This window comes from Chiloscyllium punctatum, chromosome 44 (genome assembly GCF_047496795.1).
Source record: "Chiloscyllium punctatum isolate Juve2018m chromosome 44, sChiPun1.3, whole genome shotgun sequence".
In the NCBI taxonomy this organism is placed as follows: domain Eukaryota; kingdom Metazoa; phylum Chordata; class Chondrichthyes; order Orectolobiformes; family Hemiscylliidae; genus Chiloscyllium; species Chiloscyllium punctatum.
This window is the reverse complement of record NC_092782.1, coordinates 40,971,378-40,990,331: the sequence shown is the minus strand read 5'-3', so window position 1 is coordinate 40,990,331 and position 18,954 is coordinate 40,971,378. Positions and strand designations below refer to the sequence as shown.

The window sequence follows — 18,954 nt, the reverse complement described above, 5'->3', positions numbered from 1 at the left end:
CAAGGAGAAAGTGAGGTCTACCGGACAATGTGGAACATTTCCCAAGGTATGCCCCGTATGTAAAAAGCAGGACAAATCCAACCCGGCCAGTTACTGCCCCATCAGTCTACTCTCGGTCATCAGTCAAGTGATGGAAAATGTCATCAACAGTACTGTCAAGTAGCACCTGCTCACTGATGCCCAGTTTGGGTTCTGCCAGGACATCATTACAGCCTTGGTTCAAACATGGACAAAAGAACTGATCCCAGAGATGAGATGAGAGTGATTGATCTTGATATCAGGGCCGTATTTGAGAAAATGCCTCAAGGAGCCCTAGCAAAATTAGAATCAATGGGTATCGGGCAAACTCTCCACTGATTGGAGTCATACCTGGCACATTTGGAAAATGGTTGTAGTTGTTGGACGTCAGTCATCTCAACACCAAGACATCTCTGCAGGTGTTCCTCAGGGTGGTGTCCTAGGCCCAGTCATAATCAGCTGCTTCATCAATGACCTACCCTCCATCATAAGGTCAGAAGTAGGGATGTTTGCTGATGATTGCATAACGTTCAGCACCATTCACTATGACTCAGATACTGAAGCAATCCATGTCCAAATGCAACAAGATCTGGACAATATCCAGGCTTTGGGTTGACAGGTGGCAAGTGCCTGCTCCTTGACATTCAGTGGTGTTACCATCACTGAATCCCTCGCTATCAACATCCTTGGGGTTACCATTGACAAGAAACTTAACTGGACTTGTCACATGCACACAGTGGTCACAAGAACAGGCCAGACACTAATAGTACTGTGGCAACTAACTTCCCAAAGCCTCTCCACTGTCAACAAGGCACAAGTCAGGAGTGTGATGGAACACTCTTCACTTGCCTAGATGGGTGCAGCTCCAACAACATTCAGGAAGCTTGACACCATCCAGGACAAAGCTTAATTTGCACTACATCCATAAGGATCCACTCCCTCCACTACTGACACTCAGGAGCAGCAGTGTCTACTAACTGCAAGATGTACTGCAGGAATTCACCAAAGGTTGTCAGACAGCACCTTCCAAATGCATGACCACTTCCATCTAGAAGGACTAGGGTAGCAGGTACATGGGAATACCATTACCTGCAAGTTCCCCTACAAGTGGGTGGCACGGTGGCACAGTAGTTAGCGCTGCTGCCTCACAGCGCCAGAGGCCCGGGTTCAATTCCTGCCTCAGGTGACTGACTGTGTGGAGTTTGCACATTCTGCCTGTGTCTGCGTGGGTTTCCTCTGGGTGCTCCGGTTTCCTCCCACAGTGCAGGTTAGGGAATTGGCCATGCTAAATTGCTCATAGTGTTAGGTGAAGGGGTAAATGTAGGGGAATGGGTCTGGGTGAGTTGCGCTTCGGCGAGTCGGTGTGGACTTGTTGGGCTGAAGGGCCTGATTCCACACTAAGTAATCTAATCTAATCTACTCACCATCCTGACTTTGAACTTATATCATCATTCCTTCACTGTTGCTGGGTCAGTGTCCTGGAATTCCTTCCCTAATAGCATTGTGGGTCAAGAAGGCAGCTTGCCCCGATCCCCTCGAGCAATCTAGGGACAGGTAATAAATACTGGTCAGCCAGCAACACCAACATCTCTCAAATGAATTTTTAAAAAATGTTTGCTGGTAACAAGTAGCTGATAACTGATCACTAGTCCATCAAGTAATCAATGACAAAGGCTTCTTGTCTGCCAATAACTACATGGATAAATTGAGGGCTGCTGATGTTGGAGATCAGAGTCGTGAGTGTAGTGCTGGAAAAGCACAGCAGGTCAGGCAGCATCTGAGGAGCAGGAGAATCAACGTTACGTCAGAAACGTCGATCTTCTTGCTCCTCGGATGCTGCCTGACTCTCTGTGCTTTTCCAGCACTACACTCTCAACTGCTAGTTAACTGAACAGTTTGGAATTCTGAATGTTAGGGTCAGACATCACCTTACCTCTGGAAGGGAAGGAGCCATTTCGGCTCCATAGTAAGAAGCATCTCAAATTTGAAAGCCAATTTAATTCCCTTCATCAGTTGCTGTAAGCTATGACTTTGAACTTATAAGTGTGACCCTGTCACCCTGTACCTTCTGCAAGCAAGTGAAAATACTTCGAGAAGGAAAATAGAAAAGCGTTGTTCGAATTGGTAAAATGTAATCTGTGGACTGGCCCCACAAAATTGATTCACCAGTCCTTCCCAAAACAGGTTTTTCTTCTGTGGGTGTGTAGAGGGGTCTTTTGCAAGTGAGTTAGAGTTTTAACTAGTAGAGTTATCCATCAATGGTTCATAATTGTTTATCTGTCACTAGAATATTTTTATTTGTAATGTACAGTCATTGTTGAGCACAAATACCTGGTCGGTGTTTTCTTTCAACCTAGGTAATAAAGGCAGAAAATACTGTGTACTTTTGTAATAACTCTGGAAATGGCGGGGTTGGATTTCCAGAGCACTATTTCAGTGAGGCATAACAATTAATGTGGTTGAGGTGCTTGTCTCACTTTTCTAAAGTCTCAGCTGGTTTTTATCAAGATGTGGAGGTGCCAGTGTTGGGCTGGGGTGGGCAAAGTTAAAAATCACACAATTCCAGGATATAGTCCAACAGGTTTATTTGGAAGTACTAGATTTCAGAGCGCTGCTCCTTCATCAGCATTTGCAGAATTACAATTGCAGATACATTCTATTTTGCTCAAAAAGCACAATATCTGCAGGCAGTCAATCCATCTAACATTTTAAAAATTTATACTTTGCAAATAGAACCAGTATGACTCAAAATTGGGATGCAGACAGACTCTAACCTCCCACCTTTAATGCATTGTCTGAGCTAAGATGTCATTTTTTTAAAAAAATCCTAAGTTTTCTTGAGAACATGATTTGAAAAAAGTTCTGGTATTTACATATGAGTGAACCAAGATCTGCAACTCATTCTAAAAGGTAGAAGACTTTACAGCAATCTAGGTCTGTTTAACATATCGTTTCAGTTGCATGACACGGTAATCTTTTGCTATAAATTCTGTGTCTTCTGCTCCTGCTTCACAGCTACCTGATGAAGGAACAGCACTCTAAAAGCTAGTACTTCCAAATAAACCTGTTGGTCTATAACCTGGTGTTGTGTGGATTTTAGATTTTTACCAAATTATTTAATCAATGTCTCCAATTAGGCTTGATCCCTTGCACATCCTTTATTTCTCTTCACCTCCCTGACTCCACAGGCAAAGTCGAGCAAGTCTCTTTGTGGGGTTACTCTGTGGGGTCTCCCTAATGGCCATGTTGTTAGTCACTGAATTATAGAGCCCTGATTCAGTCGGAAATAGTTGTCACCAGGTGAACAAATGGTAGTTTTCTCAGTCTTTGCCAATTGTTTTCTCCTTTAATTGTTCCTTCCTCTCCTTTTCAGATTCATTTGCAGTTTCCAATGGAGTTTGAGTTTAGTCTGTACTATCTGAAATTCCTGGCATATCATCATGTCTCTAACCGCTTCCGAACCTTCTTACTGGACTCTGACCATGAAAGGATCGAACTTGGTAAAAACCACAACCAGCTGCTTGTCTTATTTGTTTTGTTGGTAACTAAAATGGATGTGTGTGGGTTTATTGAAGATATATGGCATATGTCAGGCTTGTGTTTATGAAAGGGTGTCCTGGTGACAGCAATGAGGGAATTGCTTTGATTTATTTTCTTAGTTTTCCAGAGACCTGTGTTGGTCCACAGTGGTGAGTCGGCTAAGATCCTATTCCTGCCACCAGGCAAAAAAAACCTTTCCTTTGTGTCCTGCCCTAATTCAGTGCAGGATGATATACTGAAGGAGTTCAGTATATCAAATGTTCTACTGGGAAAACAGAAGGTTTTCTTTGCTGGTAGGATGCAATTCAAATATTTATCAATCTTAGTTATCAAATTCAACACACCCTTTCTCAAACTTAGTCTGAGGTGCAAAAAATCCCAAGTAAAACAGGCGCATGGAGTCTTTCACCACCCTCCCCTCCCTTTTCAGGGAACTGATTTGAATCCAGATCCCAGAGGCAAGCAGTAGAATTGTGAGATTTAGCTAAATGTGTCTCATCATTCCATGGTGAAGGAACAGAATTTGATCCACCAAGTCTCACTTTATTCTGTAGGCAACCATATGGCTAGTCCACATGCAGCTTTACAGGGTACTTTTGAGTTTTGATTTGTATTCAACAGGACTGATGTATGAAGAGAAAGGCGAAAGGAAGAACCAACACAACCACAGGTCTGTGTGGGACTATATTGACCGACTGAGTAAGAAAACTCCAATCTTCTTCAACTATCTGTATGCACCTGAGGATGTCGAGGTGAGGGGAAGCTTTGTAGAAATGGTGGATTTCAATGTACCACATGATTCCAAATGGTTTTTGTTTATACTACCCCAGTCATCATTGATCTTATTACTGTTTCCATGAATGTAGATAATTGAAATGTTACAGATAGGTACAAAAAATAATTTATCTCGAGAGGGCGAAGGGAAAAGTTAGAAACCATGCTATAGCTATGTGAATATTTTGTTAGATCACATCCTCAGTACTATGTTTTTCTCTTATAGATGTGTTAACATTTCATTTAATTAAACTTATGAGATTAAAAGGGGCAATTTGATTAAAGTTTAAGTTTTGATGAAGTTTAAGGGAAACAGAATGATTAGAGAAACTCTGTTGGTTGAGGTTCTCAGACTAGAGAAATAATCTAAAAATCAGAGCCAGGCTTTGAGAGTGAAGTTAGACATGATTTTTCAACATGAAAGGTGGTAATAGTTTGGAACTTGCATCTTCAAAAAGCAATTGATCGTCAGTTAATTTTAAATCTAAGATTGATAGATTTTTGTTAACAGATGGCATTAAAAGATCTGTGAAAAAATTGGGCATGTGACATTGGGTCATGGTTCCACCATAATTAAATGGTAAAAGAGACTCAAAAAGCAGAATGACTTGCTCTTGTCCCTCTGACCTGTAACTCCATGAACTTTAGTTTAATTGCTCCAATGGTTTCTAAGCCCCACCTCCTTTTCAACTCTAGGTTCTGAGGCCATATGCTAACATTTCCAACTTGAAGGTCTGGGATTATTACACTGATGAGACCATTTCTGAAGGGCCACCGTATGATTGGGAGCTGGTATACAATCGGCGAGAACAAGTGGATGATGGGGAAAGAGCAGATACCATGTCTGCTCAAGCACAGCGCAAGATTGTCTGGCCATGCTATGACAACCAAAACAAGACGATGCCAGATGCTATCAGCAAATTGTTGGAGGTAGAGTTCATGCCCAAGTCTCAACTTAAACTCAAATGTAAACAATGTTTGAGGAATGACCTGCAGTGGGCTATGTATCTGATCAACTGTCATTGTGTTTGACATTAATCTGGGCTTAAGGGCCATGAACCTGATCACTTTTCCTTGTGCTTGATTGTTGGTAAACTGCATCTCTAGATAGCTTCTTGTGTCCAACATTTGGGAGGATTAGGACAGAACTAGATTGGGTAATACTTTGGAATCAGAGCATAAATCTCACCATGGAAAGGATAGCCCGGAATCTCCTCACCTCTCCTTTCATCCAACAGGAGATGCAGTTGCTGGAGGCTGAGCTGGGCCAAGTGCCAGACAAATGGAGGGAAACTTGGGATAAGATCAAAACAACCCAGCAAGCAGAGACCAAGCAGGAGGGTAAAGTAAGTCAGCACATAAGCTTCACTATGTTCACAGGATGTGAACTGTGTTTTATTGTCTGTCCATAGTTGACTGCAAGTTGACGGTGAATTGCTAAGATCTTGCTTGCCAGTGGCTGTGATTTCGTAATGATTGAATTGTACCAGAATATTGTTGAGGCTGTGACTCTTAAAAGACAAAAAATCCAGAGGTCAGTTGTAATGCGTTAGAATGGGTGAATCCGGCCCTGAACATCTCCAAATCACAGGGGAAAATCCATACAGGGCAACCAATCAGAGAAAACCCATTTCCATGGGGGATAAAATATTTCAACCTTGCACAGACTCTGGTAAACTGGAGTGTCTGAAGAGCAGATACATGACCAGAACAGTAAATTATGGAACTAATTGAGAGCAGGCTATTTTAGATATATTATTCTGCCATGAGCCAAGGTTAATTAGTAACCTTATAGTATAGGATCCTCTGGGGAAGACTGATCGTATTATAATATAATTTCATGTTGGATTTGAGAGCTTAGACGTAGGATCTTAACTTTAAACAGATCTGATTATGAGAAACTGAGACGATATGGGAAATTTGAGAGTAACTGCCCACATGTAGGCAGCATCGAAGAGAGTACAATACTTACTAGTCCAAAATATTTATTGATCTCAGGACATCCCAAGGTGCTCTCAAACCAGTGAATTACTGCTGAAATGTAGTTAATGTTGTATTAGTTTCGAATTTGAGGTCGGTAAGTTCTCACAAACAGCAATGAGCCAAGTAACCTTAAAACTGATGTCGTGGGACCTGAGTTTAACATTTAATTCAAAAGCAATACCTCCAGCATTGTAGCACTTGCTCCAAGGAGGCCACTTGCCAGCAAAGTGCAAACCTATGCACTGAACCACTGCCTGTCTATTCATTGTGATGCTGCAGCCCTCTGAAGGTTCTTGTACCAGCCCCTCCTCGCAAAACAACAAACTGCTTGCCCTCTGAAAGTGCAATGCCAGTGAGAGCTACTGCAATCTCTGATTCAGCTATGAAATTATTGCCACTCAGTCACGCTTTACATCTTAAAATGGCAAAAGTCTGCAGCTGGGTTGAAGAGTTAAACCTTTTAACTGGTGCAAGAACTGTTTTTTAATTCAGTTGAGGAGTTGTGGTCTTCGCATGGGTCAGCATTTATTGTCCATCTCTTATTTCCACTGAACACTGGCAGTGAGCTGCTACTTTAAACCATCACAGTCCATTATGTGTCAGTGCACCTGCACTGCTGGTTAGGTGGTAGACAACAAAAGTCATATACTTTCAAGTCAAGGCAGTGAGTGGCTTGGAGGGGAACTTGCAAGTGATGGTGTTTCCATGTATTTTGTGTGCCCTTGTTCTTCTAGATGGAAGTGGTCATGGGTTTGGGGTATGCTGTCTGAGGTTTTGGTGAAGTTTTGCAGTGGATCTCCTAGATCACGGCATGGGTTCCAGAGAATTGATTATTTCAAAATTCAGAGTCACAGCACGGGCTTGAGGTGATCCCTATGCTGTGCAAGGCGAAGGAACTCTATGGTTGCGTTACTTCTGATTTCTTTATTTCTTATTTGTGCAGCATTTGTCTTCAAGTTCTTTGCTGATGTCCTCAACCCTTTCGCACCATCAGAGGTCTCAGTGTGTTTATCTACATGAGGCAGTAGTTGGATCCACTCTGAATCTGAGTCTGGACACAGATAGTAGCACAACCTCCACTCCCTCCAGTGGTGTTATGGGACGAAAGAGCACAAGCACTTTGTACAGCCAGTTTCAGACATCAGAGAGTGAACACAGGTAGGTACTAATGCTACATTAGAGCTGTGAGGAATGTACACTAACTGGGAGGTAAGATAACAAACAGGTCTTTTCTGGGTCTCTTTCAGCATCTCTAACTCCTAAATTGTTTGGATTTTTCACTGCACTTAAACAATATTTAACTTGCTTGAGCAATGCCATGTCGTGGCTCCACTGGAGCGAATTATAAATCAGTATAAAAGGGTGCCTCAAAATCTTCAATAGCCATTTAATTAGGAATAGAATGCAATAAGGATGAGATTGGGGAGCAAAAAGGAAATTTGCACTGAAGTGTTAAATTAATGCTTTGCATCGGTCTTTACCAAACGAAAAATGCTACCCAAGTCATTGTGACACGAGGAAATTGGCATTAGAAGGGTTTTAGTTGGTGAGGAAGAAATGTTGGATAAACTATTAGCGCTTAAAATTGACAATAAACTGGGACTGATGGGACGCATCCAAGGATTTTGAAGTTAAAAATCACACAACACCAGGTTTAATTGGAAGTACACTAGCTTTCGGAGCGATGCTCCTTTATCACTTGATGAAGGAGCAGCACTACGAAAGCTAGTGTGCTTCCAATTAAACCTGTTGGACTATAACCTGGTGTTGTGAGATTTTTAACTTTGTACATCCCAGTCCAACACCGGCATCTCCAAATAAGGATTTTGAAGAAAGTGAGAGTTGAAATTGCAGGGACATGGGCATCAATCTTTCATTCTTCCGAAGGGTGATGCCAGAGCACTGGAGAATTGTAAACTTTATGGACTTGTTCAAGAAAGGTGTAAGGAGACCCAAGCAATTATAGATTAATCAGTAGTGAAAACACTTCTAGAAACAATTGTTCAGGATAGAATTAGTACTCGCTTGGGGGATAAAACGTGCTATGAATCAGAGACATTATGTTTAACTAACATGCTGGTTATTTTTTGAAGACATAACAGATTCGATGAGGTAATGCTGTGATGTGGTATACATGGATTTCCACAAGATGTTTGATGTAGTGCCACACAACAGAGGAAAGTCACAGATGATGGAGAGTCAGGAGCAAAATTGGCTGAATGATAGAAAGTTTGCACGTAACATGAAACTTGGGTGTAAATTGTAAACTGTGAAGAGAACAGTGTAAAACTCCAAACGGCTTGGCCAGTTTGGTACAGTGGGTAGATAGGTCTCAGGGGTCATGTAGAGTTGGAGGTAATTTATTATTTTGGATAGAGGATTGACGGGCCAACAGAAAGTAGTATGTCAGGATAAAAGAGTCTTTTTCTGCTTGGCAAGCTGTAATAGTGGGGTGCCGCAGGGTTCGGTCCACGACTCCAAATATTGACAATCTATATTAATGACTCGGATGCAGGGATAGAAGGTATTGTAACCAAATTTGCAAATGATTCTAAAATAGGCAGGAAAGTGAGTTGCAACAAATAACTTTACAGATGGATGTGGATCAGTTAGGTGCATGAGCCAACATTTGGCAGATGAAGTTTAATATGAATAAGTGAGAGGTTATCCATTTTGTTGTAAGAATAGAAAAGTAACTTATTATCTAAATGGAGAGAAACTTCAGAGTGCTTTGGTGTGGGGGCAATTTGTGTGTCCCCTTGCATGAATCACAGAAAGCTAGTATGCAGGTACATCAGGTTATAGGGAAGACAAATGGAATTTTGGCATTTATTGCTAAAGTTATAGAGTATAAATGTAGGGAAGTGTTGTTGCAAATAAACAAGGCATTAGTGAGACTGTACCTGGAGTATTGCGTACTGTTTTGGTCCCCTTACTTGAGGAGGGATGTTGTTGCATTGGAGGCAGTTCAAAGAAGATTCATTAGATTGATTCGACAGGTGAAGGGTTTGTCTTCTGAAGAGAGATCAGGTGGCATAGGCCTGCTCAGGTGACTGTTGGTGGATACGCTCCATATTCTTCAGTAAATAAATTACAGCATTAAGGGGTTAAGTATTGTTAATGAGAAGGTAATAACATAAGGTTGGAATCCCATCATGGGAGGTGGTGAACTTCAGATTCAATAAAATCCTGGAATTAAAAGCTAGCCTAATGGTGAACATATGGATTATAATTTAGGCAATTAAAAATAGGCAATAAATGCTGACCCAGTCTGCTATGGCCACATTCCATGGATAAAAAGAAAATCATAGGCTAGTGTAATCCAGATGGGGCAAAATCAGGCATTTGTTTCGGTTCATATGCATTGTCTGATCTCAATAACTTGAGCCTGACCTTAAGTATGTAACGATATGGTCTCTGTACAGTTTTTTTTCAAAAGATGTATAATTAGTTTGTAGAGCAAGGCAGCAATAACAAAACAGAGTAGACAGACGAAAGCTTCCAACTGCTCTCATGAAAGAGGGACAGTTAGCTGTATCAAATCAAAAAGTATTCCATTTCTGCACTGTCCTTTTCTGGACTCATGCATGTATTCTGTCTCCAGGTCATATGAAGGAACCCTTTATAAAAGAGGTGCTTTTCTGAAAGCTTGGAAACCACGTTGGTTTGTACTCGATAAAACCAAACATCAGGTAACACTGCCACAGTCTGCTCTGTCCATTATCATAACTAATACTTAAGTGAGAATTAATTTGTTAACAAGGGACAGTTGACTTGGTTTTGTTTAATGCAAATCACGTTTGACTAACCTAATTGATTTCTTGGAAATAACAAGGAGGGTTGAAGAAGGTAATGCAAGAGATAAGATGAAAAACTTGCTCTGTTTGGTAGGATTCCATTTTCTTAATCACAGAATTGCACCCTTTTAATTTTTATTCTGCACTCCACCTTATCCAGGAGAGTTGTATGATGATCCTAATTGATGTTATTACTGGACAAGTCAGATCCAATATTGACATCTGGCTGGATAAACATTTTTACATGTGTAACAAGGTTGTCTTTCACTGAAATACAAACATGCTGCAGATTTGATTTTACCAATAAAGCAGAAGTGCATTATGCAAACGAAGTCCAAATAAATAGGATCGACTATTTATATCTAAACACAAGTTTAAAGATTTTCAAACACCACGTATACAATCCCATTAATCCCAAAAGTGCTTTTTCACTCTCCAGCATCACAGATGCCAGACTTCAGTCAATTCAATTCACTCCCTTGTGATATCAAGAAATGGTTGAAGGCGCTGGATGCTGCAAAGGCTATGGGCCCTGACAGCATTCAGGCAATAGTACTGAAGAGCTGTACTCCAGAACTTGCCACTTCCCTAGCCAAGCTGTTCCAGTATAGTTGGAACCTTGACAATGTGGAAATTGTCCAGGTATGTCCGATTCACAAAATGTAGGACCAATATACCCAGCCAATTGCCATCTCATTAATCTTGATCATCAGTAAAATTATGATAGGTAGCATCAACAGTACTATCGGGCAGCATCTGCCCAGTGACGCCCAGCTTGGCTATCGTCAAGGCCATTCAGCTCCTGATCTTTTAACAATCTTGGTTCAAACATGGGCAAAAGAGCTGAATTCCAGAGGTGAGGTGAGCTGAGATCACCAGTCCCTGAGATCAAAACAACATTTGACAGTGTGTGGCATCAAGGAGCTCCAGCACACTTGCAATCGGTGGGAATCGGGGTAAATGCTCTGCTGGCTGGAGTCATATCTGGCACGCAGGAAGTTGGTGGCTGTTGTAGGTCAGTCACCTCAACTCCAGGATATCTCTTCAGCAGTTCCTCAGGATAGTGTCCTAGGTCCAGCTATCTTCAGCTGCTTCATCAAATGACCTTCCCTTCTTCATAAGGTCAGAACTGGGTGGGTCTTTGCTGATGATTGCACAATGTTCAGCACCATTCATGACTCCTCAGATACTGAAGCAGTCTATGTTCAAATGCAACAAGGTCTGGACAGTATCTAGGCTTGGGCTGACAAGTGGCAAGTAACAGTCACACCACACAAATGTCAGACTATCCCCAGTAAGAGACAATCTAACCACTGCTCCTCAACATTCAGTGGGATTGCCATCACTGAATCACCTGCTGTCAACATCCTGGGGATTACAATTGACAAGAAACTCAACTGGACTCACCATATAAATGGCTACAAGAGCAGGTCACAGGATAGGAATACTGTGGCGAATAACTCACCACCTGACTCCTTCAAAACTTGTCTACCATCCACAAGGCATAAATCTGGAGTGTAATGAAATGCTCCCCACATGCCTGGATGGGGCAACTCTAATAACAGGATTAGTGGTGCTGGAAGAGCACAGCAGTTCAGGCAGCATCCAAGGAGCAGCGAAATAGACGTTTTGGGCAAAAGCCCTTCATCAGGAATACAGGCAGTGAGCCTGAAGCGTGGAGAGATCTAGCTTATCTCTCCACGCTTCAGGCTCACTGCCTTTATTCCTGATGAAGGGCTTTTGCCCAAAACGTCTATTTCGCTGCTCCTTGGATGCTGCCTGAACTGCTGTGCTCTTCCAGCACCACTAATCCAGTATTTGGTTTTCAGCATCTGCAGTCATTGTTTTTACAACTCTAATAACAGTCAGGAAGCTTGACACCATCCAGGAAAAAGCATCCCACTTCATTGGCGTTGCATCCAATCCCCCCCTTGACCAATGCTTAGTCACAGCAGTGTGTACTAGCTACAAGATGCACTGCAAAAATTCACCAAAAATCCTTAGACAGCACCTTCCAAACCCACACCACTTCCATTTCGAAGGATAGGAACAGCAGATAGATGGGAATACCGCACCACCTTCCAACTTTCCCTCTAAGCCACTCACCATCCTGACTTGGCAACGTATCGCTGTTCCTTCAGTATTACTGGGTCAAAATTCCTGGAGTTCCATCCCTCAGTGCATTGAGAGCCTACCTGTAGAGATTGCAGTGGCTCAAGAAGACTGCTCACTATTACCTTCTGGAGGATAACTAAGGATGGGCAATAAATACTGGCTAGCTAGCAAAGCCCACATCCCATGAGTGAATAAAAGAAAATTACAGTACTCACACCAGCGAGAACTCCCTTCTCTATCAAACTGTGCCTTCAATCCTGAACTGGAGAATCTCATAGCTTCTTCCTTAAGTCTTCATACAATTGATCTTCGATGTCCTCAGTTTCAAATCTACCCTTCAGGATTGTAATCAAAGACATCTCTAGCCTGTAACTTCTGAACTGAACTCCTTACTCTGAGGTAACTTTTTTAAACAGTTCTAATCTTATCGGGAAAAACTATTTTACACTCGGAGACTTTAGCAATTGCTCTACTTGGCATTCAGAAACTTTTCCCAAATCAAAAATAAACAAAAATCAATCTTATAAGCGGAAAGTCTAATGTATCATGATTTACTTGGCTTACTTGTAAACAATTTCCCAGTAATCTCCAAGAACTATTCTTTCAGACTGCCTTAAAGAAATCTCTGTGGGCTGTAGAAATACTTAGTTGATCACTAAACCTCTTCACATGCAAACTAAAATCCACATGCCAGTGGCTCAAATCCAACCGTTAAAATAAATTATGCTAAAAATATAGGTAAATCACACACCTTACGTCTCACTCAACCCCTTTCTCTTTAACCTGCTGCCAATGTGACTTTTCCTGAGAATGGGACTTGTGGCGATTATGCCCTCAGCTGTTGCTGTCAGTTGCAGCCTACAGAGTACTTTCCTGTGCTGCACCTGTCTCTGTTTTTGGAATCCCTGTCCTCGAATGGGGTTATGCAAGGCCAAGACCTCAGGGCTGGGCTGTGGAGCCAGGGATGACAGAGTGGGTCCTAGATTGGAGGGAAAATGGGAATGGTGTGAAATAAGCATAGGAGCAGAAAGGTTGGAGAGGATCAGCTGCACTAACTGCAACTCGTTTGGCGTGTCTCCTGAGATTCAGTAGAGGAGAGATGATGATGTGAAAAGAAGAAAAAGATTTAGTGCTGTACTGCTTGACTGAAACATTCCAGATTTCCTCTGCTTTCTTTTGCAGTTGAGATATTACGAAAGTAAATCGGACACAGACGTGAAGGGGATCGTTGACCTCACCGAAGTGGAATCTGTTACTCTGGGAGCAGCAGTAATGGGAGCCCCCAAAAACATCGAGGAAAAAGCCTTCTTTGACGTGAGTTTCTGTCAGCAACACAGAGTTTCAAATTTTTCAATAATGAGCTGTTTGCAGACTAAAACTGACTTGCAAAATATTTTATTTCATAGCTGAAGACAACAAAAAGAGTTTACAATTTCTGTGCCCAAGACAGCCAGAGTGCCCAGCAGTGGATTGATAAAATACAGAGCTGTCTGTCCGATGCGTGAGCACCATGTATTGCAGCCATTGCCTGTGCTCAGCTGGGTATGGAGTTCATCGTCTGGATTTCTGTCACTATGGACAACAACAATTGTTGTATCAAAAATACAAGAACCAGATTATTATGGAAACTTGTAATTTCTCAGCCATCCATTTACAGAGTCCAGAGGCAATGAGGGAGGATTGTGTTTAGATCTCTTGCTACCCCATACCCAGCATTGATGGATGTGTGTATTTGTTGGGGATATTCCATTTGAATCAGCATGTTTGGAGAGAGGGAGAGAGCATATTGCACACACCAATACAAGAGATTACAAACTAGAATAAGTATGAAGAAAAATTAAACCTTTAAACCTTTTCTTGCTCAGGGCCTTTCCCCCCACACCAGATTTTCTCTGCTCTTATCTCTGAACTAATTTGTGTGTTGGACTCTGTTGCCATTTTGAATAGAATCTTCTGTGGCCATACTCCTGAGATAAGAGCTGATATTCTCGATCAACAACCCATTGCTGAAATACTCAAGCCTAAAAGTCCCTTTGGTTCAAACAGTTTAAAAGTTCCAGCACAGCTTGAGTCACATCCGTCAGATTAATTGCCTATTCCTGGAAAAAGGATGTGGATCAACCACCATTTAATTTCACTGCCTTTGTTATAGATCTTGTGAGATGTCTTGTAACCACTGGCCTGTCATGTGATGCTACAACTTTGTTAGTAAAGAATCTGTGGAGAGCAACAAGAGAATCAAGCTAAATTAGTAAGAAAGTTGTAGATACAGTGAAACTGCAGTCCCGCAGTGGGAATCAAGACATTGCTGTACAGGAGAATGTGTAAAGGATCTCTCCTTGAAAGGACTTCTTTACAGGATAAAATAGGCTAACAAGTAAGGCCAACCTGCTGTTTACAAGTCGATATGGGAATAATTTTTTGCTGGGGAATAATTTTTGCTCAGGTCTAATTTCAGTGGGTCAGTGCTGCTGTAACAGTCTGTGGCCAATTTTGTCAAGGAAAATGGCAGCCTTTTGCACTTGTGAACAAGAGATGGTTAAAGGTACACAGTTGTGTGTGTTTGTTCACTGAGCAGCTCTCAATGAGAGTGTTAATGTTCTTTTAAAATGACTAGAACCCTTCAAACTGTAAGGGCAGTAGTAGGACAATGAGGGATGTGTTTGTGTGTTTAGTTCTATGTTAACTTATGCAGTAAGGGGTAGGGCTTGGCAGGTGGTGTATGCTCACTGTGTTTACAAAAACAGCTGTGCTGGATATGTATAGTGGGGTTGGTCTGACCCATATCTTTCGCCAGACTGCTGACTCCCAGCTTACCTTCCGTTGGGTCACATTGAGAAGGAAGGCAAGGAGGAGTATCTGAGCAGGAGTAGGGGTGGTGTCCTCCAGCCCTCATGGGCAGCTGCACAGAAACAACACAGCTGAGAGGTTATTTTAACAGTGTTGTTTCTTTGATTCTGCTGTTAGTGCTGTACAGCTGTACATAGTTTAATCCTTGTTCTATTTATGCAACAGCTTCCTAGATATTGGTGTACAAGTCAGATGATATTTACAAATTGTTGTGTATCCACATGTATTTGTTATCTATTTGAACAAAAGCAATGTACTTGAGCCAGTGGTGCACTGAGGGGTGTCTCTATATTATATCCATCACCAACACACTGAAGTTAGGACTTCATAAGCATGTCTGCTCAGTCTTGGACAGCTGAAGGGTGCTAGAGCAATACTGCGAAGAGACTTGCACTAATTCCAGAGGTCCAAGTTTAGAGGGAGAGGAGGATGTTCGAGAGACAATCATCTCCATCCCACACTACAATACGTAGAACTTAGTCACATCTTTGGCATACGAAATCATATGTCTCTCAGAACAAATCTGTCCCAAGTGCAAAAGTCCATGTTTCTGGATGAATTCAAATTGTTGGGCATTTGCTCATGTGACTCGGACAGAGGGGTCAAGATTGGATTTAGATATGTTTGGTTAACTCAGTGTATGGTTTCTGGTTGCAAACAATGACGACATCTTATCCTGTTGTTTAGTGTTAATATTGTGGTTGCCAATTTAAAAATATTGCTAGAATCTATTTCACCAGCTCATGCTTTTATCTTGTTGTCATTTGTTCACTGTCTGTCAAAATCGCCCTTGGCCTTCAATTGTCTTGAACACTTGCTGTAAATTTTGCAGCTCGTACTTTTCCTGTTTCACTGTCCTGTTTTACAGTATCCTGAATTTTGCATTGTTGCCTTTAGTCCCTGTGTTGTCAGATCCCTAATCAAATTCTGTTGCATATACTCATTTTCCGGCTGTTTGCTGCTAAGGTTTATCCTTAAACGTGTCTAAGTATCCAAACTAGCCATGAGGAGAAAGTCAGGCCCCCCCCCCCCCCCCCATATTGAGGGGCTTCATTATTTCAGATCCTGTCATGTTTGGGATGTATTTTTGCTGATCTCATTGCAGAAATGTATTGCCTTTAAACCTCAGCTGAATGTTTAATCTTTCTGATGTGGAGCATGTAGACAAGGACATTTTCTGATCAAAGAAGAAATGTTTTTTTTAATTTTGTTTTTGAATGAATTCAATAGCTTAAAAGAGCTGAGCAAAGTGAGAATGAAATCTCTCTTCTGGCTGGATCGCATGAAAGTGCCACTTTGCTCGATGTAAATAGGCCTCAGCAGATTGTGCTCAAGAGGATGCTTTTCTTAGGCCTTCTTTCACTCACTGCTACTGCACTGGATGTTTCATATAGACTGTACCAGCTTTTAGTAACTGTGGGTCTACCAATCTTTTTGTGCTATTTTCTGTGCTCTCGTGCTTGCTGCTCCTTTGTGAAATGACCTAATGAATCTGCTGTACGTGAGGCAACTATGCACCATTCTTGGCTCCCAGATCTCTCAAAATCAAGTTCTAGCCACAACTCAGCATTTACTCCTCTGATCCACATTCTTGCTGGGGATGTAAGTTATCCTGCAGGATAGTTGTCAACCAAAGAAAGTGACTGCCCCACTGTATTGAAGAGACTGGGATGTGGAATGAAGGCAGGTGGATTTGCTCAATCTTATTGCAGAGCAATTTGCTATTTGAACTATTTATGATTTGTGTTGCTTAAATAAACTAAGCATTTGTCCAGCGATAGAACAGAATCACCACATATAAAGCTGCTATGGGGAGTACATTCAGAGCTGAAGTGTATTTCCAATCATTTACTTTTTGCTGGAATTCACCAGACTTTCAAATCTACCCCAATACCCAACACCTTCATTAAATGATAGGGTCAGAGCAACTCGAGGTTTTCAAACCAGTTCTTGCTTAACAGCCTGTGTGGGTGCCTATATTCAGTACAGTGGATACCTAAAATGGAGAAAGACCCAGAGTTCGACTATTTTGTGGTAAATACTTTTCCTACTAAATACCACTGGTAAAGCATTTTTTTTGCATTAAATGTTTGTCAGTGGGTGGTACGGTGACTGTGGTTAGCACTGCTGTCTCACAGCACCAGGGACCTGGCTTTGATTCCATCCTTGGGCAACTGTCTGTGTGGAGTTTGCACGCTCTCCCCATGTCTGTGGTTTCCTTCCATAGTCCAAAGATGTGCAGGTTAGATGGATTGGTCATGCTTAATTGTCCGTAGTGTCAAGGGATGCGCAAGTAAGGTTGGGAAATGTAGGGTTACAGGGATTGGATCTCGTTGGCTTGCTCTTCTGAGGGTCAAATGGCCTGCTTCCATGCTGGAGGGATTCTGTGATTCAGTGGGAGGGAATGCATTTTATTCCAGCGACACCATCCAGCCTACCCAGGACCATTGTTAGGTTAGGTATGAAATAAAACTCTTGCTACACTGTCCCAACAAACATTCCCAGGCCAGGTTCAATGCAGGCCACGTGCAAAATAGTACTTATTCCACAGTCTTTGAATGACATGCTTCAACTTCAGCTGAGATTTCCAATGACACTCGATCTGCCCTAGTGTCACATTATTGTTTCAGATGTCAGTTTTTTGAGTCTACCTTGGTTATTGTTAAAAAAAAATTGTGAACAATGCCCAGCTGGTACTGGACTTAAGATTCCCATTTTGTTTAAGATCTGTTATAGGAGGCTGAGGGGAGAGACCAGGCATGAGCGAGACTGCAATCCTGGTGTGAAAGGGCAATATACCCAGCATTTACATGAACCTATCTAGTTTCCATGATTACTGTACAGTATATGGTAGAATAATGTCAGACTGATGAAGATGCTAAAATGGTTGAGGGCAATTATGAATCTAATAACTATGATATGCTACAAGGTTCACTGTTACACAGTAGTGATCAGCCCACTTTATGGAAGAGCTATCAATATCGTAACATATTTTCCTCTTACAACCTCCATCCTTGGTTTCCCTTAAGTACAATCAACATTTCCTCAAAATGCATGCCTTCAATCATGCCCAGATTATCTGAATTGGGAGCATTCCCAATGGCAGAAAAACTGATGAGGATTATTTGAACAAATGTGGTTCTAAGTAACTTCCTTCCCTTTTCAGGAGTCAAAAATTCTGCCTGTAGCTCCCTTTCCATGGAGTTTACTGATAACAGTCAGAGAACTGCAGCTACTTGACCAATTGAACAGCAGAAAACTGAGTACACAACTGGTGATCCTAGTGATCATTGCTGGGTCCTTGTCCAGTGCGAGTATGATTTCAGGGATCTGACAGACAAAGTAGGGCAAGCAAAGTAATTTCTTGTTTGCAGAAATTGTGGTAAATTGAGCCTTGCATTTGAAAAATGACAATGTTTGTTTCTTCCCACATTAAAGTCAATTTTACTTTTGCCAAGCTTTTAACTTTGAAAATGCTTTTATTTTAAATATGAAGATAATTCTTTGTACATAGTCTCAATTCCTGTATAAAGATGGATATGTTCAGATTGTAAAATAAAATAACCATGTAGAGTTTGGGATTTCTTAGTCTGAACATTGTGGTCTCCATACAGAATCCTGTATTGTGCTTAGACAAAGAACTGAAATTTAATAAAATATTAAATAACTACTTTTGGAACCTCAGTTAGTTAGCGTTCGTGTCTGAGAAAAAAGTTGTTCAAGTTTCACTGTACCAGTTTAAATGAAGACTTTTATGAAGCACTTTGATTACATGATAATTTTCCTGTTAGGTTGATCAAGTGTTAAGATACAAAGATAATTCATTTTTAAGCAATGCCCTTGATAGTGAGGGGGGCAGAGAGAGCACACCTGGCAG

At 41.5% G+C, this 18,954-nt stretch overlaps 1 protein-coding gene across 2 annotated transcripts in view; it reads left to right on the top strand.

Annotated features, from left to right (window-relative positions):
* Nucleotides 1-18,756, top strand: part of sbf1 (SET binding factor 1) — a 180,007-nt gene extending 161,251 nt beyond the window's left edge. For both annotated transcript variants that reach the window (XM_072562737.1, XM_072562736.1), the window contains 8 exons: nucleotides 3,392-3,518; nucleotides 4,180-4,310; nucleotides 5,029-5,262; nucleotides 5,571-5,678; nucleotides 7,259-7,473; nucleotides 9,920-10,007; nucleotides 13,410-13,541; nucleotides 13,634-18,756. In XM_072562737.1, coding sequence (XP_072418838.1) covers nucleotides 3,392-3,518; nucleotides 4,180-4,310; nucleotides 5,029-5,262; nucleotides 5,571-5,678; nucleotides 7,259-7,473; nucleotides 9,920-10,007; nucleotides 13,410-13,541; nucleotides 13,634-13,732 — 1,134 coding nt within the window. In that variant the 3' untranslated portion in view covers nucleotides 13,733-18,756. The remainder of the gene's footprint in view (nucleotides 1-3,391; nucleotides 3,519-4,179; nucleotides 4,311-5,028; nucleotides 5,263-5,570; nucleotides 5,679-7,258; nucleotides 7,474-9,919; nucleotides 10,008-13,409; nucleotides 13,542-13,633) is intronic.
* Nucleotides 18,757-18,954: the final 198 nt, after the last annotated feature.